This window comes from Mirounga leonina, unplaced genomic scaffold (assembly GCF_011800145.1).
Source record: "Mirounga leonina isolate KUSES-001 unplaced genomic scaffold, KU_Mleo_1.0 Mir_151, whole genome shotgun sequence".
NCBI lineage: Eukaryota > Metazoa > Chordata > Mammalia > Carnivora > Phocidae > Mirounga > Mirounga leonina.
In genome coordinates this window covers 49,316,960-49,344,370 of record NW_023270377.1, presented here as the reverse complement: position 1 = coordinate 49,344,370, position 27,411 = coordinate 49,316,960, and the positions used below count along the sequence as shown (strand labels likewise).

Sequence of the window (27,411 nt, the reverse complement as noted above, 5' to 3'; positions counted from 1 at the left end):
AGCCAAAAGTTTGGATATTTATGCAAAATCTTGCATTTTTAAAATAATGATCAAAAAATGTTTTTTAATTTAATGTAGCATAGAGCAAAAAAATCATGTCTTTGGGCCAAACATGACCCACCAATTTGCAAACTCTGATCTAGAAGACACAGCTGCTAGATATGGAATGGAATGTGATTACAGGAAAAGTCAGATAACATACCCAAGTTTCTCTTTGAGAATCACTGGGTGAATGGCATGGGAGGTAATATAATGGTCAGTAACAGAAGAATATCAGGCTTTTTTTCCCCACCCATTTATACCTCCCATCAGGGGAATATCCTTCCTATTCCAGAGATGCTGTAAAGTATCTGTGGGTCATACAGCTGTAGATATCTAAAAAATGTTTCTCCAACTTCAATGGAAATCAGAATCACCTGCTGGGCCCCAGCAAACTGATTTAGTAAGTCTGGAGTGGAACCCTAATAATTTACATTAACAAACTCCTATGTGGTGCTTTTGCTTGTTGCTTCTGGTCCATAGACCACACCCTGATCAAATTAGCACTTGGTATTAAGTACCTGGAGCTCCATACAGAGTCAAGGCTGGGGATGAATATTTTAAAGATACACTGATAAATAAGACTGGATACATTTCCTCAAAAGAATTATAAAAACAATGGCTTAAAAATGGTAAAAGCATTGGCAAATGAAGAGAATAAAATTTCAATAAAAAGGAAAATAAAAGAGATAAACACTACAGAGAAATCAAGTAGAAGAAGAGGAAAGAGGACCAGATTTTGAAAATGGGTAGTCACTAATGATCTCTTCCAGAAAGGTTTCAGGCAAGTAGCCAGATGAATAAGAGGGAGGTGTAACAACAGACTTTAACAAGTGTTATTTTACAAGCAGTATCTGGCTTCCAGGGAGCAGGAGATTTTTCTGGGATCAGGGAAATTGCTTGGAATGATGAATGTAGCAAAAAGTCAAAGGTATGATAGCACAGAAGACAATATAATTAAAATCACTAAATTTTAAAGTCCTGAATGGATAAGGAAGTAAAGCCAGGAAGAGACTGATTAGAAAACTAGAGAGACATCAATGTTTCAATGAGCTAGAACAAAGAATTTAATAGGAGTGAAGGAGTGGAAAAGCTGGAAGACATAACTGATCTGAGAGTAGAGCTTCAAATTCAAGATCTTACCAGTGCAACAATTTTAGGTGATAAAAACATTCAAAGTATTGTTAAAGTAAAGGTCTTTGGAGGCAACTTGTAGATTTGTAGATGGTGGCAAGGTCAGGGCAAAAGTGAATGGAATGAATTTTTAAAAAGGAAGAATTACTACAGGAAAACTAGAAAATTAAGGTCTATAATAAGGGAGTCAATAAAGCAATGAACCTAGTCCCAAGAGACACACTGTCAGAAAACATGAAGAAACAGATACAGTATTAAATTTGCTCAAGTCACATAGCTAAAAAGTCCTAAAACTGAAAATTAATTCCAGATTACCTCCCAATTCAGAGCTACTTTTTTTTGTTTTAATAAGATTTATTTATTTGAGAGAGAGCGAGCATGAGTGGTAGGGACAGTGGGATAGAATCTCAAGCAGACTCCGTGCTGAGAACGGAGCCCGATGCAGGGCTTGATCCCAGGACTCTGAGATCATAACCTGAGCCGAAATCAAGAGTCAGACGCTTAACCGACTGCACCATCTAGGTGCCCCAGTTAGGGCTACTTTTAACAAATTACAAGGCTTTTTAAGGGTATTAAAAAGAATATGGTTGTTGACTATGAAAATCAAACTGCTACAAAAGTATATCAACCTCTGGATATAGCATGAAGGAGGCACAAAGATGGGAACTGAGACAAAAGAGAGTATTTTGAAAAATATTTCAACTGGAAGAATAGCTTTCTCTGGTCTCCTAAGTAAGCCATTCTCAAGCAGATCTTTTCTTTTTCCAAATCACAAAAAAGAATTAATAAATTCTATTTAAAGGCAAATTTGATATAGATGGGCCATTAAGGATTATGGATTTTATTTTGAAAATTTACAAATTGTTTGGAATTTTAACAAATTCCATTTTGTTTCAATTCCACAAATAGGAGAGTTAAAGTAACAGTAAACAGGCATTGAACAACGCAGTGGATTAAAGGCCTTTAACCAAATGATACAGTCAAAATATTATTTACTAGTAAGAAGTTAAGTAGTTAGGCTGGTTGGGTGGTCAACTGAGCATTTAAAAACAGGAGAAACATGAAAAAATAATTAAGAATAAGGAAAACAAGACTGGTAAATATAAGTATATAGTAAAACAATGAACAAAAGAGATCAGGTAGAAATTTAAAAAGTAATTTCCTACTAAGTATTAGTACTAGTAAGACTCTACCTCCCTAAAATACTACCAAATCAGTATTTTCATTTTTATCATTTTAATTTCATTTTTTAAAGTACTGTACATTAAACCTAACCTTTTCCCCGCCTTTTGGTATATAGCTCTAGGAAAAAATTTTAACATGTGTAGATTTGTGTTACCACCATCACCACTCCAAAAAACTCCCTTGTTGCTTTCCCAATTCTGGCAACAACTGATCTGTTCTATAAGGCAACCTATTGTGTAGTTCAATTTTATACTAATTTTTATTAAATAAGTTTATATTTTTGAAGCTGGATAAGACAGCCTAATAAAGTGATTCTCTAAATCATTTTACACTTTTAAAAATTTGATATAGGTGCATAACATTTAAAAGAAAACTATCAAAGGGGAAGTATTATGTAAAATACATATGGCTTTAATTTTTTTCAGGATTATTTTTTATTTGGGAGAATAAACTCTTTCTTTGGTTTTCTCAAATACAAAGAATATTTTATTTGGTATTTCATTAATTTTTTAATTTTGGAAAGGCTTTTAAATGAATCAAGTATGACTTCAGAATAATTTTTAATTATACTTCAATTACAAAAGCAAATGAAAATAAAATTAATTCAAGTGCACCTAAAATAGTTACCTGGCTAAATATGCTTTCATAAATTTTTAAGATTCACTGTTATTTCACAATATACCTCCCACAAAGAATCAGTGTCAAGAAGACATTAGAAACATTTTTTTTTAGTTGTAGGGCTAAAGTTTTCATGCAATGACTACTAGATAGCAATAAAAAGGAACAGATTACTGATTCACGTAACATAGCTGGGTGAATCTCAAAAACATACTAAGTGAAAAAAGGCAGAGACAAGAGTATATACTGTGTGATTCCATTTATGTGGAGTTCTAGAACAGGCAAATTTAATCTATAGTGACAGAAATCAGATCAGTTTTTGTCTGGGTTTGTGGGATGTTGAGAAACTGACTACAAAGGGATGTGAGGGAACTTCCTGAGGTGATGGAAGTGCTCTACGTCTTGACTGTGGTAAGGTTACACGGATATACACATTTGCCAAAATCCATCAAACTGTTCACTTACATGCGTAGATTTCATTGTATACAAACTATACCACAATAAAGTTGATATTTAGAAAGTTATAGACTCAAAAGTTAATTCTCCTTTAGTCTAAATTAATATAGACTTACTTGTATTAAAAGTGAGTTTATGAACTAACTGATAATACTCATTAAATATTTGATACATGGTACTAAGACTATGGTTAAAAAAAAATGTGAAATAGGTAAGCCATATATTTAAAATATCCTTTGACTGCAACTATTTTCTGCTCTCTTCATAAGCTAAAGAATACTTATATTTAAGCAAAAGCTAAATACTGAGTGTCAAAGTCTTCTTAATGCTTATAGAAAGTTTCATGAGTTACCCACATGATAATCTTTTAAAGAGTGCGGCCATCTGGTCTGGTTTGTCAAAGCTGGTCCTCATTTGTGTTAGCACATCAACATTCTCCACCACAAGTTTCTAAAAAAAAAAAAAAGAAAGAAAGAAAGAAAGAAAGAAAAAAAAAAGATCCTAGGTTAGGCATGGACCACCTTGTGTTAATGAGATAAGAGCATGCTTGGAAATCATAATCCAGCAAGTAGGAAATACAATTCATGAAATCCAGATGTTCTATGCTTATATACTTTTGTTGTGGTTTAACAAAAGAATCTTAAAATTATTTACATAGGATTAATGTTTTTCTTCAATTTGCAAATTCAAGAAGGGAGGATGTTCAGGAAAAAGCAATAAAGATAAGCAGTAGGATAAAGGATTATCTAATGCTTAGACACAGAACAGCATCAATAATAAAAAACAGACACTGAAGGGGATACAGAGAGCAATAAATTCCAACCAAAATAAAAAGAACTTGCTAAAGTTAAAGCTAGCCAAAGACAGCCTACAGTTCATCACTGGATGTATACAATCAGAGGGAGAATAACTTTTGTACTACTTCATATGTTTGTACTACTTCATGGGGATTATAAGAGAGCAAGGTTCAGGGGCGCCTGGGTGGCTCAGTTGGTTAAGCGACTGCCTTCGGCTCAGGTCATGATCCTGGAGTCCCTGGATCGAGTCCCGCATCAGGCTCCCTGCTCGGCAGGGAGTCTGCTTCTCCCTCTGACCCTCCCGACCCTCCCCCCTCTCATGCTCTCTCTCTCTCAGTCTCTCTCTCAAATAAACAAATAAAATCTAAAAAAAAAAAAAAAAAAAAAAAAAAAGAGCAAGGTTTCCCATACAAATTATAAAATGAAGTGTTAACTATCTACCTTCTCTTTCAGAGACCACTGCGAAAAAGGAAGAGAAGGAAGAGATACAAATAAGGGAAGGGAGTAAAGAATAGCTATTCAAGGAAAGTATAACTCACTAAAGAATGTTTTTCTTAAAAGGCGCTTTGGAAAAGTAATTTAGTTTGAAATTAAAATGAAAACAAATATAATTAAATTGATTCTGGCAGAGATAATGTCTATACGTATGTGGAGAGCCTGGATATAATATTTAAATATCCAAGGATAAAGCCTGGGTATATTTCAAAATACATACAAATCCAAGCTTCATCCTTGGATATGTCAATTTAGCAGGCCTGGTTGCAAAGATTTAACAACAAGCATATTGTTAAAGTGCCATGAGGGTTTTGTTACAAGCCAAACACTGATGATAACTGATTTAAGGGAGGATGAAAACCCTATACAGAAAATTTATAAAAATCAGTTTTCCTATACTAGTATGAATTTTGTTTAGGTTACTTGATATTACAGGCATACCTCAGAGGTATTGCAGATTCAGTTCCAGACCACTGTATTGAAGCAAATACCGCAATAAAGTGAGTCACATGAATTTTTTGGTTTCCCAGTGCATATAAAAAGTTATGTTGACACTACACTATAGTCTATAAATATGCAACAGCATTGTCTAAAAACCAATGTATGTACCTTAATTAAAAAATACTTAATTGCTAAAAACGCTAACCATCATCTAAGCTTTTAGTGAGTCATAATCACTGATCACAAATCACTGTAACAAATGTAATCATAATGAAAAAGCATGAAATATTGGGAGAATTACCAAAATGTGCCACTGACATGAGCAAATACTACTGGAGAAATGGCACCAATATACTTGCTGTCTGACACAGGGATGGCCACAAACCTACAACTTGTAAAACTGCAGTATATGCAAAGTGCAATAAAATGAGGTATTCCTGTACTTCGGATTATTTCTCCTTATGCTCCCAATCAGAAATACATTTCCAGTCATATGTGTTTGCTAAACTCAACTTCTACAATCTCTGATTAAAATGCCTGCTTTTCCTGGGGCCAATTCAATACCTGTCCCACGCTAAAACTTGATTCAATCAATACACACTCAAATATATGCTCAACCCTGACAGTGCTCCTGCACCTTGAACATAATACCACATATATCACTGAATCAGACACCACTGAGTTTTAAATGCACCATTACCTTATGTGCCATTAAGATAAAAAGAAAACTTTACCAAGTAAGCTGACACAATGTTTCCAATCATATGACTTTAAGACACCTACAATTTCAGAAACATTAATACAGAATAACTGTGTTTTAGAATCAATAAATTATAGTATATGTTCAATGGTAAGGATACTATAATCACTTTTTAGCTCCCATACCAGGCAATTTACAAACAATACCATTTACTTGATCTACACGAGAGAGGTGATATTCCAATTTTACAACTGAAGAAACTAAACTAAGGCTTGGAGAAATTAGATAACTAGCCCAAAGTTATAAAGATATTAAATAGTGGATTTTGGAATTTGAATTCAGATAGGTCTGATTTAAAAATCCATGCTCTTAATCCCTAAAGAAATGGTTCCCGATTTTTAGTGTATTGGAACAATCTAGAGGGCTTATTAATTAAAACACACATTGCTGGGTCCCAGTCCCACAGGCTTTGATTTAGCAAGTTTGAGGCAGAACCAAAAACTGTGCATTGTTAACAAGTTCTGAGGTAATGCTCCTGCTGCTGATCTGAGGACCATACTTTAAGAACCATTACCCTAAAATATTTGTTTGCACATTATTCCTTACCAAAAAGAATGTTAATAATGTCTCTACTTAAAAATAGTTTATATATTTAAATTTTTTTTCTTTTCTCCCTCAATTGCATCCTAAAACAGAGCTCTCTAAACATTTAAGGCCATTGACTAATATCATTGGCAAATGGACTATAAGCTGGAAGTAATACTAGTGAATACATATCAGGTAAAACATATATGAAGAGTACTACAAATAAACTTGTTTGCAGTTAATAAGGAAGTGTTAAATTCTTGGCACAATTCATATTTAAATTTCCTACTTCATTAGAAAAAAAAAAAAGTCTTCTATGAAGAACTAGAAGAACTGATCTGTAAAATGCTAAAAACGATTCTTTTGGCAGGATTAGAAGGAGACATTGACTCAATGGGCACACCACCAAATGAAACACCTCAAGACTTTTAGTAGGAAAGAAGACTGGCTGTTTTCTTCTCCAGAGAGCAATGAACACGTTTTACCATGAGTATGCATGCACAGTGTTGACTATGTCTGACACATGATTTATTCACAATAATTAAATATAAAGAAATGCTCCCTTTTTTCTGACAAAGAAACTTACTCTTTGAAACAAAAAGGTCCCAAGCTAAAACAGGAACTGAAACAATGAATATCATTTTTAAGATACAAAGAAAATATGCACCCACATATTTAGTTTATGTCAATTTAGATTAAATATAAAAAAAACCCAGAAAAATAAAAGCTAAGAAGTTACAGAAATGATCTTAAAAGTATTATAATACCCCCAAACATTTTATGTACTAGTTTCATAAAGTTTATTTTTAGTAATTTCTACACCCAATGTGGGGCTCAAACTCACAACACGAGATCAAGAGCCGCACACTCTTCCAAATGAACCAACCAGGTGCCCCTTTATTCACTAATTTAAAAAAAGACTAAAATGTGGGGCATCTGGCTAGCTCAGTTAGTAGAGCATGCGACTCTTAATCTCAGCGTCTTGAGTTCAAGCCCTACGCTGGGTGTGGAGCCTACTTGGGAAAAAAAAAAAAAAAAGACTAAAATGCTATTAGAGGCATCAGCATATTCTAATGTGAAGAGTGTGAGTTACAATCTCTTCAGAGGGATATCTGGCAATATTAGAAAATAATTAGGTATCCATACCTTTTGATCCACTTCAGAAATTTTTCCTATGCTCAAATAAGTTTGTAAACTATATGGAAGTGCTGGTTAAATGTCGAGTATTTTACACATATGTCTAAACCTCTTCTTCCAGAAATTCACTAAAGTGAAAGGAAAAGAATAAAAAAGACTAAATCTACCAAAAAAAAAAAAAAAAGAAAAGAAAATATAGGAAACAAGCAAGACCAAATGAGAGATGTCAACAAACTTCTAGAAGATGGAAACTGGAGCAAAGAGTAAGTAGAGGTGAGAAGTGTGACCAGCAAATTCCAGCAAGGGAGATACAGTATTGAAAGCAAGCTGATGCATGCGTTAGGACCCAGGCAGAGCACAGAAGTTGTAGGCAGTAGCATAGAAAGAAAGAAACACTTGAAGATGAAAACAAGAAGGTTATTACATGTCTGTATGGGGGGTTGTTATACACCTCTTGCAATCTTAAGAAGTAATGCCAACAAGGACAACTCTAAAATCAGGAGCAAAAGTTGGCAGGATGGAGGCAGGGGGCAGAAAATGACCCAAGGCAGCCAGCCAGATGTATTAAACCTCCTACCTCCAACACTCCAATGATCTCCAAGAGACTTCCACTCTCTAGTGGAGGTTACTGTTTTTGAAAAATGACTGTAGGAATCATTTGAAACCTATGATGAAGATACCTTTCTCCAAAGAGTATTTGTTAGCTTCTGCCAAGCACTTTGGGGCAGTACTAATCTAGGACCATCTTAATCCAGGTTTAAGACTATAGGTTCTTTGGACAAAAAGAGCAACACCAAAAGAGCTGGAGATCCTGGGGAGGGGCAAATCATTTCCAGTTCACGATTACCCTGAAGATATAACCCTTTGGGGTATCTGTATAAAGAGGGTGGAGAGGAATTTAAGCAGATTTCCCACTCTCCACTTTAGGCAGGCTTTGGATTTTACTACAGACCCAACTAGGTCATAAAACCTACTTTACTCTTACAAATGTTGCTTCTGGATCAGCAAATATCCTCAGGTCAAAAGTGGCTTCCAGTACTAGGCTTATGTCTCTGAGTTCTCACATTCTTCTTGATTTTGGCCTACCTTTTTAGCTTCTTTAAAAGAAGAATCTTTCTTTATATATCTTGCCACCTTTATAAGCTGTCCTTAGGAGAAAAGATGGTCTAAACCTACCCTACCAATACTTGAAGCAAAAACCTATATGTTATTTTGTTTCTATAATTTCATAAATTAGGTCATTCTAAAGAAACTTTACAGGACATTAAAAAATGCAAAACAATCAGAATCATCACTGACAGACTGAGTACTTTAGGACATTTATCTCAGTGAGACAGAATACTATACATTAAACTTGTCTATATGAAACACCATTATATTATGATAAGATTGCTTATGTAATAAAATACAAGAATACACATGGAAGTATGCCTCTGTACATAGAGGCTAAGAATACAAAGTCATAAATAACACCTTCTCCAGTTTTTAATAATACACAAGTAGCTGAATCCAGATAAATGTGGATTACATCTTGGGGTTGTTAAAAAGGATCTCTAAGAAAATGGTCGTAAACTATCAATATTACCTTGATACCAAAACCAGATAAAGACTCCATAAAAAAAAAAGAGAACTATAGGCCCATATTTTTGATGAACACAGATGCAAAAATCCTCAATAAAACACTAGCCAAGAGAATCCAACAACACATTACAAAAAATCATTCACCACGATCAAGTGAGATTTATGTCCAGTATGCAAAGGTGGTTCAATATTTGCAACTCAATCTATGTGGTACATCATATCAATAAGAGAAAGGATAAAAACCATACGATCATTTCAATAGATGCAGGAAAAGCATTTGACAAAGTACAACATCCATTCCTGATGATAAAAACCCTCAACAAAGTAGGTTTAGAGGGAACACACCTCAACATAATAAAGGCCATATATGAAAAGCCCAAGGTGAACATCATACTCAATGAGGAAAAACTGAGAGCTTTCCCGCTAAAGTCACGGTCAAGGAAGTCCACTCACCACTTTTTTTTCAACATACTACTGGAAGTCTTAGCCACAGCAATCAGACAACAAAAAGAAATAAAAGGCATCCAAACTGGTAAGAAAGAATAAAACTCACTATTTGCAGACAGCATGACACTATATATAGAAAACCCTAAAGACTCCACTAAAACACTACAAGAACTGATAAAAGAGTTCAGTAAGGTCACAGGATACAAAATCAATGTAGAGAAATCCACTGCATTTCTATACATGAATTATGAAGCAGCAGTAAGACAAATTAAGAAAACAATCCCATTTACAATTGCACCAAAAATAATAAGATACCTAGGACTAAGCCTAACCAAAGAGGTGAAAGATCTATACTCGGAAAATTATAAAACACCGGTAAAAAATTGAAGATGGGGCGCCTGAGTGGCTCAGTCAGTCAAGCATCCAACTCTTGGTTTCTGCTTAGGTCATGATCTCAGGGTCTGGGATCAAGCCCCACATCGGGCTCCATGCTGAGCAGGGAGTCTGCTTGTTCCTCTCCCTCCACCAGTTCATGCTCTCTCTCTCTCTCAAATAAATAAAATTCTTAAAAAAAAAAAAGAAATTGAAGACAACACAAAAATGGAAAGACATGCCATGTTTATGGATTAGAAGAACAAATATTGTTAAAATGTCTATACTACCCAAAGCAATCCACATATTTAATGCAATCCCTGTCAAAATACCAACAGCATTTTTCACAGAACTAGAATAAACAATCCTAGAATTTATATGGAACTACAAAAGACCCCAAATTGCCAAAGCAATTTTGGAAAAAGAAAAGCAAAGCTGGAGGCATCACAATTCTAGACTTCAAGTTATATTACAAAGCTGTAGTGATCGAAACAGTATGGTATGGCAAAGAAACGGACACACAGATCAATGGAAAAGAATGGAAAAATCCTTAAAACAGAACAGAAAACAAACCCACAACTATATGGTCAATTAATTTAACAAAGCAGGAAAGAATATCCAGTGGGAAAAAGACAATCTCTTCAACAAATGGTGTTGGGGAAACTGGAGAGCAACATGTGAAAGAATGAAACTGAACCACTTTCTTACACCATACACAAAAATAAATCCAAAATAGATTAAAGACCTCAACATGAGACATGAAACAATTAAAATCCTAAAGGAGACCACAGGCAGTCACCTCTTTGACATAGGATATAGCAGCTTCTTTCTAGTTATGTCTCCTGAGGCAAGGGAAACAAAAGCAAATATAAACTATTGGGACTACATCAATAGTTTGTATCAACAAAACCAAAAGGCAACCTACTGAATGGGAGAAGATATCTGCAAATGACATATCTAATAAAGGGTTGGTATCTAAAATATATAAAGAACTTAGAGGGGCGCCTGGGTGGCTCAGTTGTTAAGCGTCTGCCTTCAGCTCAGGTCATGATCCCAGGGTCCTGGGATCGAGCTCCGCATCGGGCTCCCCGCTCAGCAGGGAATCTGCTTCTCCCTCTCCCTCTCCCCCTGCTTGTGTTCCATCTCTCGCTGTGTAATAAATAAATAAAAATCTTTAAAAAAAATAAAATTAAATTAAAATAAAATATATAAAGAACTTATAGAAACCAACACCCCAAAAAACAAATAACACAATTAAAAATGGGCAAAAGAGCAGACATTTCTCCAAAAAATACAGACAACCAACGGACACATGAAAAGATGCTCATCATCACTTATCATCAAGGAAATGCAAACCAACACTACAATGATCTCACCTTACACCTGTCAGAATGGTTAAAACCAAAAACACAAGAAACAACAGGTATTGGCAAGTATGTGGAGAAAGGGGAACCCTCTTGCACTGTTTGTGGGAATGTAAACTGGTGCAGGTGGCCACTCTGGAAATCAGTATGGAAGTTCCTTAAAAAAGTTAAAAATAGAACTACTCCATGATACAGTAATTGCACTACTAGATATTTACCCAAAAAATAAAAAAATACTAATTCAAAGGGATACATGTACCCCAATGTTTATAGCAGCATTTTCTACAATAGCCAAATTATGGAAACAGCCCAAATATCCATCAACTGATGAATGGATAAAGAAATTATGTTCTGTGCACACACACACACACACATACACACACGGAATATTACTCAGTCACAAAAAAGAATGAAATCTTGACATTTGCAATGATGTGGATGGAGCTAGAGAGTATCAGGCTAAGCAAAATAAGTCAAAGAAAGACAAATACCACATGATTTCACTCATATGTGGAATTTAAGGAACAAAACAAATGAGCACGGGGAAAAAGAGAGAGAGGCAAACCAAGGAACAGACTCTTAACTACAGAGAACTGATGGTGACCAGAGGGGAGGTGGGTGGGGATTAAGGTGTGTATTGGTTGTGATGAGCATCAGGTATTGTATGTAAGTGTTGAATCATTAAATTGTACACCTGAAATTAATATTACACTATATGTTCACTAATGGAATTTAAATAAAAACTTAAAAAATAAAAAATATGCTAAAATCAAAAGTTTTAGAAAAAAATGTTTAGTATCCTACTCCATCTTGGTTTTGGAGTATATTATATTTAATGAGAAATCCAAGCTAATTCATACCCATGCATCTCAATTATTATGAATCTAACACAAAAAGTTTCTTTCGTCTAGGTTTTTCACTCAAGTTTAATATTATCAAATATTTAAGAGGATCCATCCAAGAAACAACACTCTTGAGTCAGAAAATTCACTAGCATTAAAAAAGAAGTCAATATTATTTATACTCTCATCAAAACTTTAAAATTTTAGTAACATTCAAGAAACAAAAATAGTCACTCCAAAATATAGACAGAAATGTTAAGACATAAGCTCCTCCCATTTCTTTTCAAGAATAAGAATGTCTTGATAACAATACTTAAGGACGGAGCTAAGAGAGTTAAGTTTATGAAGTATTACTAAAAGTATTACTAAAAGATTATGATAAAATCTGAACTCAAAAGCGATCTGGAAATAATGGACAGTATCTAACAAGATAAATTTTTAAAAGAACAACAATGTAACACTTAGGTCTAAAGAAAAAAAAATGTACAACATCTAAGATGTGGAGAACAATGGTTCAACGTCAGTATGTGAAAAGAAAGAAAATTTATGATTACAAGTTGACATGACAATATTAGTATAGCTACCAAAAGTGTTAACACAATCTTAAACTGTACTAGCAAGCATAGTATCCAGAATAGGTAAGTGCACCTTCACTAATCAGATCTCTAGCTGAAGTTTATTCTCGGTTCAAGGCACTATTATCTAAGGATGACACAAACAATTTCAAAAGAATTTGTAGAGAAGAAAGAGAGACTAACATGAATATATTTCACATGGGGAAGACAAAGGCAATACACTACAAAAGTTTTTAAATATGTGAAGGGTAATCTTGCCAAAGGCAATCTCTACCTCGATGTTATAATGAAAACCTATCTGATCTTCCTGCATTAGATAAGTGTGGGTTAGATGACTGCTTAGATCCCTTTCATTTCTAAAAACAGTATAGCACAGTACTAGTATAAGCTCTAGGTCAAGACTGACTACACAGGCTCAAATTTTAGTTTCACCACTTTTAAGCATGTGAAACTGGACAAGTACTTAGTATTTCTTGGTTTTACTTTCCTAATTTGTAAAATAGGGACAATACTGGTTTTATGTGAAGAGCTTAGAAAAGTCCTGGGACAAAGTAAAGAGTCAAAAAAGCTACCTATTTTTACTTCTGCATCCAACAAATACTTAGCAAGTACCTTCTATGTGTGGACACTAATTTTGTACCAAAGTTTTAAGAGAGTTTATAACTGAGTTTTTATTCTAATGACAGTGACATAAACAAATACATGACAAGAAAGGTCACAAGTAAGATACACAGAAAGCTGAATAAAAAGAATAAAAAGTGATGCTTGCTCTTTTAGAAAGTGTGGTGAAGAAAGGATATTCTGATAACACATTTGAAAAATACATGAATATTATGAGAAGGTTAGCTAAGACAATAGCTCAGTGAAGAGTATTTTGAGATAACAAGTAGGCCAACCAGGCTGGAGGAGTTAAGGAGGTGAGAAAAGTGAAAGGCCAGATCTTATAGGGGCTTGCCTTCCAGTACTGTTAAGGACATTAAATGCCTTTAAACTCTCAATAGATATGGATACAGATATCTAAATAGGCTAATTTGTTTTATTACATGACTATTCAATCTACCACATTAAATGGCAAAGCAGCACTAAAAATAATTCTAGAAGTACCTATTATTCAGTCTGGAATAAAAAATAGCTGGTAGGGCGCCTGGGTGGCTCAGTTGGTTGAGCGACTGCCTTCGGCTCAGGTCATGATCCTGGAGTCCCGGGATCGAGTCCCGCATCGGGCTCCCTGCTCAGCGAGGAGCCTGCTTCTCCCTCTGACCCTCCCCCCTCTCATGTACTCTCTCTCATTCTCGCTCTCTCAAATGAATAAATAAATCTTAAAAAAAAAAAAAAATAGCTGGTAAAAGTAAAATTCTTTTCTAGAATGCAAGAAAAAGAATATCTTGTCATAATTCTTCTTTCATACTGAAAAGAACACAAGAAAGTATAATGAAGATGAGAAATTGGTCACCTAAGAACAAGAGGATAGAAAAGACATCATGTATTTACACAGGTGAATGAGTCTAATAAACAGCAGTGATTGCTTGTAAAGAACCAAAACTGTCATTGCAATGTTTATGCATTTAAAACTATATAAAGCATACAGTCTGTTATTTAAAACCCACATTATACAGTATCTAAAAGTTGACTTTTATACAAGAATTGTAGAACACTCTTTTGAAAAAGAACAGTAACAGGATAATGGACATGATGAATACCAAGTAACATTTTACTCAATGCTTATTGTGGGTTAAGAACTACGCTCAGTACCTAACTGTTTGACATGTATTATCTCATATAATTATCTCAAAGTAAAAGCTTAGTGAGTTTAAACTTTGCCCAAAGTCAAAGCTCTTAAATGAGAGGACTGAAATTCAGGGTAATTTCAGTCTTTAACTGTTTGAGTTCTTGGGGTGCCTTGGTGGCTCAGTCAGTTGAGAATCCAACTCTTGGTTTCGGCTTGTCTTGATCTTAGGGTCATGAGATTGAGCCCCGCAGAGGGCTCTGCACAGTGTGGAATCAGCTTGAGATTCTCTCCCTCTCCCTCTCCCCCCTCCCCACTCATGCACTCGCTCTCTAAAATAAAATAAACAACGTTTTTTTAAAAAAAGCTTGAGTTCTTAAACTTTTATTCATTCAACAAAGTATTTCTCACCTTGCAGCAATCGACTTATCCTACATATTTGCTCAATTTTCAGTAAATCAGATTACCACATTTAAATCTCTAAGTGCTACATTTAAAATGCAAGCTACTTATCAGTGCTATAACCATATTCTTGAGAAATTAAAAATGCAAGGCACAAGTAACCACCAAAAAAATTTCACATTTCTTAATAACTTTTTTTAAGATTTTATTTTTAAATAATCTCTATACCCAACGTGGGGTTCAAGCTTACAACCCTGAGATCAAGAGCCTCACACTCCACCAACTGAGCTAGCTAGGTGTCCCTAAAAGGGCACATTTTAAAATATGCCTCATCTATTCTGTTCTTAAAGTTGGAAAGTTTTAGGGGCTCAAATTCAAATTCTTTCAAAAACTTGATAGCTATTATATACACAGACTCATTTAATATAAATCACCTTAACACTGGGATATTTCTAAAAGGATTTAAAAAAAAAAGTCATTTAAAATGCCGTTGCTTCAGCCCTTTTACATCTTTAATAAAATGCTAAGCATTCTGTTTTGTTTTGTTTTTTTTAAGATTTTATTTGACAGTGACAGAGGGAACACAAGCAGGAGGAGTGGGAGAGGGAGGAGCAGGTTTCCCGCTGAGCAGGGAGCCCGATGTGGGGCTTGATCCCACGACCCTGGGATCATGACCTGAGCCGAAGGCAGATGCTTAACGACTGAGCCACCCAGGCGCCCCAAATGCTAACTAAAGGCATATTTTTTATCCAGCTTAAAGGGCATAAGATAATTTAAAAGATTACTTAATAATAAAAAACAAGGAGCTTAGGGGTGCATGGCTGGCTCAGTTGATAGAGCATGTGACTCCTGATCTCCAGGTCATGAGTTTGAGCCCCACACTGGGCATGTAGAGATTACTTAGGGGGGAAAAAAAAACCCAATGAGCCTAATAATGTCTGTAATATAATCTGTGGAAAGTAATACATTCAAACTACAAATTCAAATAAATGACTTTGGCTGGAATTTTGAACAGTCATTCAAAGAAAAGCATCATGGTAAACAGAATAAAAACATGACCAAAGGTCAAGAAATCTGAGTTTTAGTCTCCTTTAGCAAGTCATTTCACCTCTCTACGCTCTCAGTTTTTTCATCTGTAAAAGAGACAGTACTAAATGAAAATGCTATTGAAAGGCCATGCTAGCTCTATAATTACATATGAGAACTTTCAGGTTGGATTAAAGTAATTAACATTCTAGGCTTACTGTTCATATTCTTGAAATGTTTTTCAGGAATTAGTGTTTCAAAGCTAAAACTGATATAGACTGTATTACCTTAAGTTCAGCAACTTGTGATGAAATATGCCACATAAGGCTCTCACTTAGGAACTTCATACCATATGGGCCTAGGAGTTCTGATAATGACCTCATTTCTGAAAGGAAATGTAATGAATTTTATACTTTGACAGAGCAAACACTTTAAGAAAATGAATATTAACATATTGGAATGTTCCATTATAGAAGCAAATTATTAATGCAAATATCCTGAGAAGTCTCCAGAATAAAAAAGGTAACACAAATGCACAGGTAAGTCTAAGATATAATGTATGATTATGCATTGAATGAATGTAATTGAGAGAAAATAGTCATAACAATCAAAAGCCAAAGGAATCAAGGTTTCTTCACTCTATAAAACATGTCATAGTTTTATTCACCTGATATGTCAGAATATTCCTCTGCATTGAATGTTAATTCATTTTCTGTAGGTAAGTTCACAAATGCTTTCATTGCAGGGAAATAAGCTATATGACCATTGCTGACTTGTCTTAACAAAGTTTCCAAATACCTAAGGAGAAAAAGTAAATTTATAAAAAGGAGAAATTAAGTCAAAATTTACTATGGTATACATTCCTGTGTAAGTTGACTGATAACAAAAATGAGCACTTATTGATAAAAAATAACTTAAGCAGTTCATGACAAAGTAACTTTTTATCACTCCAAATTTCTAAATGTGCTTACCAATTTGTATATAGACTTGTAATGGTGGGTTCTCCATGACTGTCTAAATGTTGTGTTTGTTGAAGAAGAACATTATTAAATACTCTCGTAATATCAATTTGCACATAGTTTTCTATTGACTGCAGTACAGTCATGTATGCTCTTACACTTGTTAGAAGCTCTGACGGTTTTGCAATTTCCTGTGTGGCTTGATTATACATAGTCATTCCAACAATTGACCTGGGGAGTGGGGAATAAAAGAACTGATTTTGCCATTTATGTGAATAGGCCATTCAACCTACTGATATCTAATATTAAATAAGCAATAACATTATTTTAAAATACAATTTGTTACAAAGCCATGAAGTTACTGTCATTATCTTCCAAAGAAACAACCTTAAAAAAAGAATGAACACCTAAAAGCTACAATAAAGTAGAAATATGATTAAATATGATTAAAAAATTCTAATTCAATATTAAAAATGATTTAACAATAAAGATGGTTTTAAAAATTCCTTTAGGGGCGCCTGGGTGGCTCAGTCATTAAGCTAATGCCTTCGGCTCAGGTCATGGTCCCAGGGTCCTGGGATGGAGTCCCACACCAGGCTCCCTGCTTGGTGGGAAGCCTGCTTCTCCCTCTCTCACTCCCCCTGCTTGTGTTCCCTCTCTCGCTATGCCTCTCTGTCAAATAAATAAATAAGGGGCGCCTGGGTGGCTCAGTCATTAAGCGTCTGCCTTCGGCTCAGATCATGATCCCAGGCTCCTGGGGTCGAGCCCCGCATCGGGCTTCCTGCTCAGTGGGAAGCCTGCTTCTCCCTCTCCCACTCCCCCTGCTTGTGTTCCGTCTCTCTCTGTCAAATAAATAAAATCTTTAAAGTAAATAAATAAAAATTTTTAAAAATTCCTTTAACAGGATACACCGTCTGTAGCAAGTAAAATGGACTATCTAATCCATAGCTCAAATTCACCTGGCACTATTACGTGCTGGTAGTTTTTTTTGTTTTTTGTTTTTTGGCTTTATACTGATCATCCTCATATTTAATAACCCTACGATGTAGTTATTTTCACCACCATTTCACAGATTAAAAAAACAAAAAACTAAGGCTCAGAACTCAAGTAAATGATAAAGTTCACTCTGTCTGGAAGTAGCAGATCTAGGGTTTGAGGCCACATCTGCCCGGCAGTGCTGCCACTCAACAAAATGCATGACAGTCAAAACAAGGCAACAAACAAAAACTTTATTGTTTTTTAATCATTTGTAGCACATAAAATACAGATCTGTTATGTTTATATCCCAATAAACTTTAAGCCTAAGAGGAAACACAAATTTTGAAAATACTTTCCTACCTGATCTTTTCCTACATTGGCCTTCCCTATCTTACCATCTTTAAAACCCCCTAAGCTTTAGATTTGTAAAATCTTAAACTTGTATTTGTAAGGATAAATCTTTAAAGACGATGACAAATCCCATCAATAGAAATAATCCCAGAAGACCAACTCAAGGCAATAACTGCTATCTTTGTATATAACCCCTAAAATCCTAAGATTGTGTTCAAGTAATCAGCAAAAATCAACCAACTAATACAAGCTATTTGTTTTGGCATAAAAATCTTTCCCAGGTAAACAAGTTTACAGCCTTGCCTTGATCCTGATAACTAAGTAGATGTTTTGTAAAAAGAACATCTGTTTCTCTATGGATTAACAGACCAGACTACATACAGAAGGAAAACAAGGGAGCTGTAAAGTGAACCCTATCTTCCACCCACCACTCTTAACAACCCCCACCGAGTTGAGAATAATAAATACCAGAGTGCATAATATCCCTTTGGTCTAAATACTATTCTGGGTTTCACTGTCAGGATGCCTGCCTTACTAAAGGACAGCAAAAGACAGTCTTTGTTTAACACCTGACTAGGCAACTGATGATTTAACACACATTTTAGTGCCCACTTATATATTCTCCTATTTTGTTCTCTAATTGTTGTAGTCTTCTCACAAACTGTAGCTCTAAACTTTATACTATTTCATTACTACTTATAGTACTTAACACAATGTCAAGCATATGGTACAAATACTACTTGTTAATGACTACAAAACTTTGAAAAATCCTTGGCTAAATTTTGTTTTATAAATTGTTCTAAGGCGTTCCAAGAAAAACTTCTCAAATCAATCTATATTTTCTTTAATAAATAAGTGTGTAACTTTAGAAAAAAGGTTGAAGCAACATTTATAAAATTGAAAGGTTTCTGATATCACATGTAGTATGATTTCAAGAAACACATATAAGACTTATAACACTCTAATTAGGAATGCCTCAAGAGTCTAGAATTCTACTGGCTTAAGAGCATACATTTGAATTCAGAAAAGATAAGAATTCACTAGTTCTGATGTTTTCAAACATTTAACTGTAACCAACTAAAAGATTTGTATCTGGCATACATACATATATGTAAGTGAAGAGTTTCATGAAGCAGTATTTATATTCACTACATGCAGTGCATGGATTTTTCCTACTCTTCCCTGTTTCTTTTCCTTCCCTGCCTCTTCTTTCTTTTTTTAAATGCTGACTACAACCTTCTACACTGATTTCATGACCCTATTTGGTTGCCACCTGTCAGCTGAAATACACTGATTTGCTCCAATCTTCCCATTTTGCTTATAAGGAACCTAAGGCTCACAGAGATTAACTGGCTTGTCCAGTGTTACGACTAGCTAATAACAAGTATGGGACAAGAATCTGGATAATTTAAGTAATTGCCAGTCCACTATTCTCTATGCTTCCGCATTCATTATTCTCGATACTGTATCAGTTCTACTAATACTTTTCCTCATAAAAGTAAACACTATATGGATATGAAGAACATAACAAACTCATTAACTGAACCAACAAAAATAGTTTATATTCTTTCTTACTTAGTAAAGCGGATTTCCAGATGAGAAGTCAAATATTCTCGTGGGGTAAAGGTATGTTCCCAAACCACCATGTTTGGTACGTAATTTATAGAGAAACACAACTCAGAAAGTGCAGTGTGCAATTTATCAAGGCTGAAAAAATATTAATAAACAGTAAATAAAATGTTCATTTCATCATAGCAATACAAAATTACTTTTATAAACATATCAGACCTTATTTGGGGATAATAATTGCAGAATTTGGTATTTTTCTTTCCTAAACTGACAAGTTCAAAATCTTTAAGGATATTACTAACATGAGAGCAGTTTTCTAAAGACAGTAATACTCATTTGTTTCTCTGTTCAGATGATAATGACTATACTAATTTAATATACAAGTAAGAGCCTATTACATGCTCATAAAGACAATCATTTCCAAATCTTGCTCTACTTTCTGTATTGGAGGAAGAAAGTTGTCTACAAAACAGCAAACAGCTTGCTCAACATAAAAAAGGCAAGTAAGTAGAAAATTTACTTTAAACAATGTTCAATGTTCATGTTTTACTTTAAACAACGTAACAAATATACAGTTTACATTGCCCACCAATGCCTACCCTCCAAACACACAATCCTTAGTAATATCTAGTCTGATATATCCACTTTAAAAATGATGTATGTTCTAATATAACACATGCCAAAATAAAGTCTTAGGCTATCTGATTTTAAATAAATGGAAAACTATGGATTGCTTATATAGTGTACCCCTCCAAATTTTTAGACAGATTCTTAGCCTTCAGTATTCAGTATATAAAGACAAATATTACCTATTACACGAATTTTCTTCAAAAATCCAAAATCTGTATTTTGGAAATAAGCACTAACTATTCAAGTTTACAAAAGTAAAATAATAATAATAATAATAAATGACGAAGAAATGAAGGATTTATAATTACTAGCATTCCCTCAGTACTAATGCCATACAAAAAAATGAAAAACTTCTACCTGTAACAAAAAGATATAATAAAAATGGATGACTTACTTGGTCACTACCAGCCTGTTTTTCCTCATACTCTCAACTCCTGGTTTTTCCCTTTCAGGTTCCCCTTTCTTACCAGTCTGTTTTTTTGACTTCTTATTCACTGCTTGACTAATGGTTTTGGCACAATGCTTGGGTAGCAACTAAATGTAAAAAGAAATGAAATCTTACATTACACCAATTATTTTGAAAAAACATTAACTATTTAAGCAAACCTTAGCTGAATCCAGACAATGCAGCAAATGCCATCTAGCACTAAGAACAGAGGTATAAAGTGAGATGCAGTTTACCTAGCTAGCTCGGGGAGCTCACACAGCTTGGTAGAAAAGAGAAACAGGTAAATCTTGTGTGAAGAAAACTTCATAGAGGAAGTTATTATCAAAGCAAAAGTTTAAAGGATAAGTAAAAACAGACTAGGCAAGCAAAGAATGAGAAGGAAAAGTTCAGAATTTAGTGAGAACTACTAGGTGGTAAGCATCAAGTGCAGCAGGGTGAAGTACACAGTTTGAGCGATGAGGAAGGGATTTGAATGCCAAGCTACAGGTTGGATTTTAAGCAGTAAGTAATCCTAAAGACAGTGGCAAATTTTTAAAAACCGAAAAATGGAGTTTTATAAGAAGAGGTAATGAGATTTACTAAGAATTTAACAAAAAAGACAGAAAATTCAAAAAAAACCCTGGCTAACAGTTAATTTTCTTGACTTCATACACAAACTTCCTGTCTGTAAGGAAATATGTGAATTATTACCTGGTCACTAAGAGTACACTGTTCTGTGCAAATATCAGTGATGAGATTTCGAGCTTGTTTGGCCATTTCATCCAAGAACATATTACATAAGGAAAGACTGCGATCTCCAATATGATGTCGCTGTCAAAGCAGAATAATAACAACAATAATAAAAGTTATAAGAAAGTAGTTCGAATTAAAATACTTTTTAAATAAACATGGAAAATAAATTTAAAGTCTATTGTACACGGAGGAGTGGGGGTAGGGAATGTTCTAGATCACTTTTATCTCTTGGAACTAACCTACCATACTGTATTTACACAGCTGACAAAGTATTTGGTGATTATACAAGAAAAGTATGATTGGAGGGATCTTAGAGTACCAGTATTTCAATATGAAAACGATTAATTTTCAATTTTCGCAAGGTCGTACATCTGGATCTTAAAATACTAAACTACCAATCAGAGGATGTGAAAGAACACATTTAGAGTAATGTTTTCTTTTTTTTTTTTTAATATGTATTTTTAATGTTTTATTTATTCATGAGAGTCAGAGAGAGAGAGAGAGAGGCAGAGGCAGAGGGAGAAGCAGGCTCCCCGCCTAGCAGGGAGCCCGATGCGGGACTCGATCCCAGGACCCCAGGGTTAATGACCTGAGCCGAAGGCAGACGCTTAACCATCTGAGCCACCCAGGCGCCCTAGAGTAATGTTTTCTAATCGTAACTGACATGTATGTATGCATACACACACACACACACACGTATATACTATATATACATATATATACAAAGATCTTATAAACAGAAAAACTTAAATATTTTTTTTTTAAGATTTTATTTATTTGACAGAGAGAGAGACAGTGAGAGAGGGAACACAAACGGGGAATGTGAGAGGGAGAAGCAGGCTTCCCGCTGAGCAGAGAGCCTGATGCAGGGATCGATCCCAGGACCCCGGGATCATGACCTGAGTCGAAGGCAGACACTTAATGACTGAGCCACTCAGGCGCCCCAGAAAAGCTTAAATATTTAATTTAAATTATTAGAAATCAGGTCAGTAAAACAAAGAAATTAACAAGGCATTCAACTCCCTAAAATCAAATGTTTCTGAACACAACGGGGTGGGGGGGAACGACACATTATATTTAATTTTTAGGAGATTAGATATGTATATGTATACATACACTCACGCAAATCCATCCATCTCTATAGGATTCTGTATCTTTTTAGTTTTGGTGGCTATCATAATAATTTAATAGGTTTTTCTTGACAATAGTAACTGGAATGTTGAGTATATAATGCTATAAAATTTTGCACTACACATTAATAATACTTTATAGAGATAAATTTTTGAAAGTTTACCTTACCAGATCTTCCATAATTACGTAACAAATATACAGTTTACATATGGTATTTCTATGCTGCTAAAATAAATGTAATATACAAGAATATAAAAATACTTAAACACCTAAAGTAACTGTTCCTAGATCTATCATGATATTTTAACGTATTTTATTCTAAATGCCCTTGAAAACTTTAAGAGGAAGCCAAACCAAAAGGAATCTCCAGGCCAGATATAATTAAATATTGGTTCACTTTACTTGAGGTAAGATTTCAAATTATAAACATTTAGGGTTTTATTTAACCAAATTCTGACTCCTGAAAGATGAAACATATCCCTTGCTATCACTTATTCCTAAAAACAGAACAAAAATTAGTATTTCTTCAAATGTACTAGACTTATTTAAAATACAAATCTGGTATCACTACTCCCCTACAATGGCTCAGAAATGCTGAGACTGGTTGAAAAACAAAACAACTAAAGTCTCTCCATGATCTGCCTCAGCCTCGGGCTATAGTACTGAGAACGGATCTTAGGAGAACAATGCCAGAAGCAGAGACTACTTAGGAGACTACAAAGATAATGCAGGAAAAAAGATGTGGCTTTGACAATGATGAGAAGTGGTAGGAGTTTGGATATATATGAAGCCAAAAGGCAGAAAAGACTTCAAAGGATGGTGGTGGGGTAACATGCAAAGAATCAACAGCTCTATTCTGGACATGTTACATTTCAGATGGCTAAAAGCACCTGAACTGCAGCAGAATACCCAGAAAATCTAGATCTGAAAGGTCTGGAGTGGAGATAAAAATCTGGGAGACATCAGAAATACCCTAGGTGAAAGAAGCCAGACACAAAAAGACAAACACTACATGGTTCCACCTATATAAACCACCCAGAATAGCCAAATTTTTAGAGACAGAAAATAGACTAGAGGATACCAAGAGTTGGAGGGATGAGAAATTACTACTCAATGATTATAAAGTTTCTGCTTGGGATGACAGAAGTTCTGGAAATGGATAGTAGTGGTGGCTGCACAACACTGTGAAAGTAATTAATGCCACTGAACCGCACATTTAAAAATAATTTAAATGGTAGATTTTTATGTCATATATATAACATACATATATTATATATAGATAGATATAGACAGATTTTAATCACAGGGGTTTTAAAGATTTTATTTATTTATTTGACAGAGAGAGACACAGCGAGAGAGGAAACACAAACAGGGGGAGTGGGAGAGAGAGAAGCAGGCTCCCCACTAAGCAGGGAGCCAGATGCAGGACTCGATCCCAGGACCTGAGATCATGACCTGAGCCGAAGGCAGTCGCTTAATGAAATGAACCACCCAGGCGTCCCTTTAATCACAGTTTTTTTAAAAAAGGAATGGGAGCAGAGTGCAAATTGTTGAAGATTTAAATGCCTGGATGAGAAATTTTTACTTTTTCCATATGCAAGAGACAATCACTGAGGATTCTTCAAGAAAGAGACACGCTGATGGCACTGTATTAGATAGTCTTTTTTTTTTTTTAAGATTTTATTTATTTATTTGAGAGAGAGAATGAGATAGAGAGCATGAGAGGGGGGAGGGTCAGAGGGAGAAGCAGACTCCCTGCCGAGCAGGGAGCCCGATGTGGGACTCGATCTGGGGACTCCAGGATCATGACCTGAGCCGAAGGCAGTCGCTTAACCAACTGAGCCACCCAGGCGCCCTGTATTAGATAGTCTTAAAGGCAGAAATACTGAAGGCAGGAAAACTATTTAGGAGTACATATGAAGAGTATTACAAATTTGAGCTACAAGAGTGACAAAAGAAATGGAAAGCAGAAGACGGATTCAAGAAATGAAACCAAACAAATAAAATTAAGAGGACTTCATGGGTAATTTAATGGGAAGGATGATTATGAGGAAAAAATTAATAGTATATCTTAGGTATAAAGCTTGAGGATAAAATCTATTATATTTAAAAACTCTATAAAAGTATTAAATTTGGTGGTGTTGATATCCTCACAGGTAATAATCCTAAAAGCAGTCCTTACTAAATTTCCTGCAGGCTAACCTCTGTCTCAGAGTCTACTTCCAATGAATGTACTGCTGGAATACAATCTGCAACAGATGTTACCTAATACTTAAAGACATTAATAATGCTACTGCTATTTGTCAGTTTCTTTTCTCCAAGTTCTGTAGTTCTAAGTAAAGGAATTCAACACTAAGTTAAGAAATAGACCATATAATTTTTTTTTTTTTTAAAGAATTTATTTATTTATTTATTTATTTTTTAAATGTTTTATTTATTTATTCATGAGAGTCAGAGAGAGAGAGAGAGAGAGGCAGAGGCAGAGGGAGAAGCAGGCTCCCCGCCTAGCAGAGAGCCCGATGCGGGACTCGATCCCAGGACCCCGGGATCATGACCTGAGCCGAAGGCAGACGCTTAACCATCTGAGCCACCCAGGCGCCCAATAGACCATATAATTTTAACATATAGTCTTACACGCTTACAAAGTGGCATTTCTTCTTTAAAGATTAGAAGAAATACTGAGTACATTTTTGATACTTATTATTGATAAAACTACTGAGTAGTTCAATTATTTAATAAGTATGTGTGCCTGTATATATCTTACAAATACTAATAATGTTAATTTTGTTTACTATATCATACTAACAAGTCAGTGAAATTCTTCGACATGTTTATGTTTACAGTCAGTAATCTATACATTCAATTTTCAACTCTTTCCAATAATAGTTTAAGAGAAAAAGCATAAAAAATCAATTACTGTATGTAACTTTACCATAAATATGAATACCTGACCCACCATTTAATAAATGTAATTCCAAATGACTTTATGATATGTTCTTAAAAATATGTATGTGCATTTATCCATCCATGCAAATAAACATTACATCTATTTTAACCTATTCAAACATTGTTCTGATTCTGCATAGAGAGAAATTAGGTAAGAAGCTAGATCAGGTAATTGTGACTTTGTGAAATCTAGCCGGCTACACGTTTGGTCTAGTGTATTCTGCATATAAATATAAATCACAGTACTACCCTGAAATTACCTCTTCTGGACATAGTTCATGTGTGCAACTCATAAAATGAGTGCAAAGCAGTGGAAATGCAATTGAATATCTTGACTGAGAGGGTAACTCCAAACACTGCTGAAACATCTTCTCAAAAGCACGACTATAAAAACTATATAAGGAAACAAATTAAAAATTAGAATCACCATTTTTATAGTTAAAAATTTTATGATACAATACTTAATTTAATTTGATTCCAGTGAATGAAAGTTATCAACTGAAGTGTAGTTATTTTTCCAAAGAGTATGTTTCATACACCAACAATTACAGAGTAATAAAAATATTTGTGTAATAGTAACAAGTTTTAAAATAAAAAATGTACACAAAAAAACCATATCTATGGCATGTGAATATATGACATTCAAATCTCACACTACCAACTTTTATCAAAGGCAAGTCACTATCAATTGTAAGAAACACCACTATTTTATGTACCACTGAGAAAGAAAAACACTGTCAATTAAACAATGATGCACCATCAATTTTAAATTACTTCCCGCTTTAGGAGATACTAAACATAAAATAATATGAGTCAATAAAATATAGTACATCTTGGAATAGTAAGACAACCAAAAGTAATAAACATGTCTTTATTTTGGATGTAACAGACAAAATAAGAATGTGATGAGAAAAAAATGGATAAAAATTACTTACATATGACTAAAAATCACACATTTTAAACATTATTCAAAGTATTCTTATTTCCAAGGAAAGGGAAGGGACTTTTTAATCACAGTAGCCTTCTTTTACCAATAGGAACCTTTCTGTAGCTCAAATATACGCAAACATAAAATGTTCCATTTTCTTTCCAAGTCAGACAATAGTACAGGGTTCCAAATAATCTTAAAATTCTTGCAAATTTGACATGTGATATATTGTTTTTCAGTGATATACTGTGTTTCAGGAGTTTCTTTAAGAAACCTCTCATGCCTTCCCTGTTTGGTGATTTGAATTTCTTTTGCAATACTGCTAATTAAAGCTATCCTAACAAACTGCCCAAATCAGTGTGGACTGGGGTATCTTCCAAAATAAAAACAATGAGAAGCTATTCATAATAATGGCTTTTCAATACACAGAAACTACTATCACTATCCACTGAGATTATCTCAGCATTGTAGAAATAAAGGGACATACTAGGTTACTCCGATCAGCTTCCATACAGGAAAAAAAGCCAAGAAGCAGATACAGAGTTGATACTGCACAGCTTTGGAGCCAGAATACTTATGTATGAAACCTGCTCCCACTGTTTATTAGTCTGATCACAATCAAGTTCATTTATTCATTCAAACATTTATTAAGTACCTACTATGTTAGACACTAAAAGAACAAAAGCCTGACCTTCCTTCAAGGACCACATTATATGGGGAGTAAGAGAGGGAAGAAAATAACTAAAGAGGCTATGATAGGAGCAAAGGAAAACAGAACACAATGGAGGGAGTAGTCACCACATTATCATAATATTAA

At 34.6% G+C, this 27,411-nt stretch overlaps 1 protein-coding gene across 2 annotated transcripts in view; it reads right to left on the bottom strand.

Annotated features, from left to right (window-relative positions):
* The window catches only part of NCKAP1 (NCK associated protein 1), a 105,555-nt gene that overhangs the window by 14,273 nt on the left and 63,871 nt on the right, over window positions 1-27,411 (bottom strand). For both annotated transcript variants that reach the window (XM_035007588.1, XM_035007587.1), the window contains 8 exons: window positions 25,927-26,059; window positions 21,548-21,667; window positions 20,804-20,943; window positions 19,786-19,917; window positions 16,894-17,112; window positions 16,590-16,720; window positions 16,210-16,307; window positions 3,789-3,882 (listed from right to left, as the gene is read on the bottom strand). In XM_035007588.1, coding sequence (XP_034863479.1) covers window positions 3,789-3,882; window positions 16,210-16,307; window positions 16,590-16,720; window positions 16,894-17,112; window positions 19,786-19,917; window positions 20,804-20,943; window positions 21,548-21,667; window positions 25,927-26,059 — 1,067 coding nt within the window. The remainder of the gene's footprint in view (window positions 1-3,788; window positions 3,883-16,209; window positions 16,308-16,589; window positions 16,721-16,893; window positions 17,113-19,785; window positions 19,918-20,803; window positions 20,944-21,547; window positions 21,668-25,926; window positions 26,060-27,411) is intronic.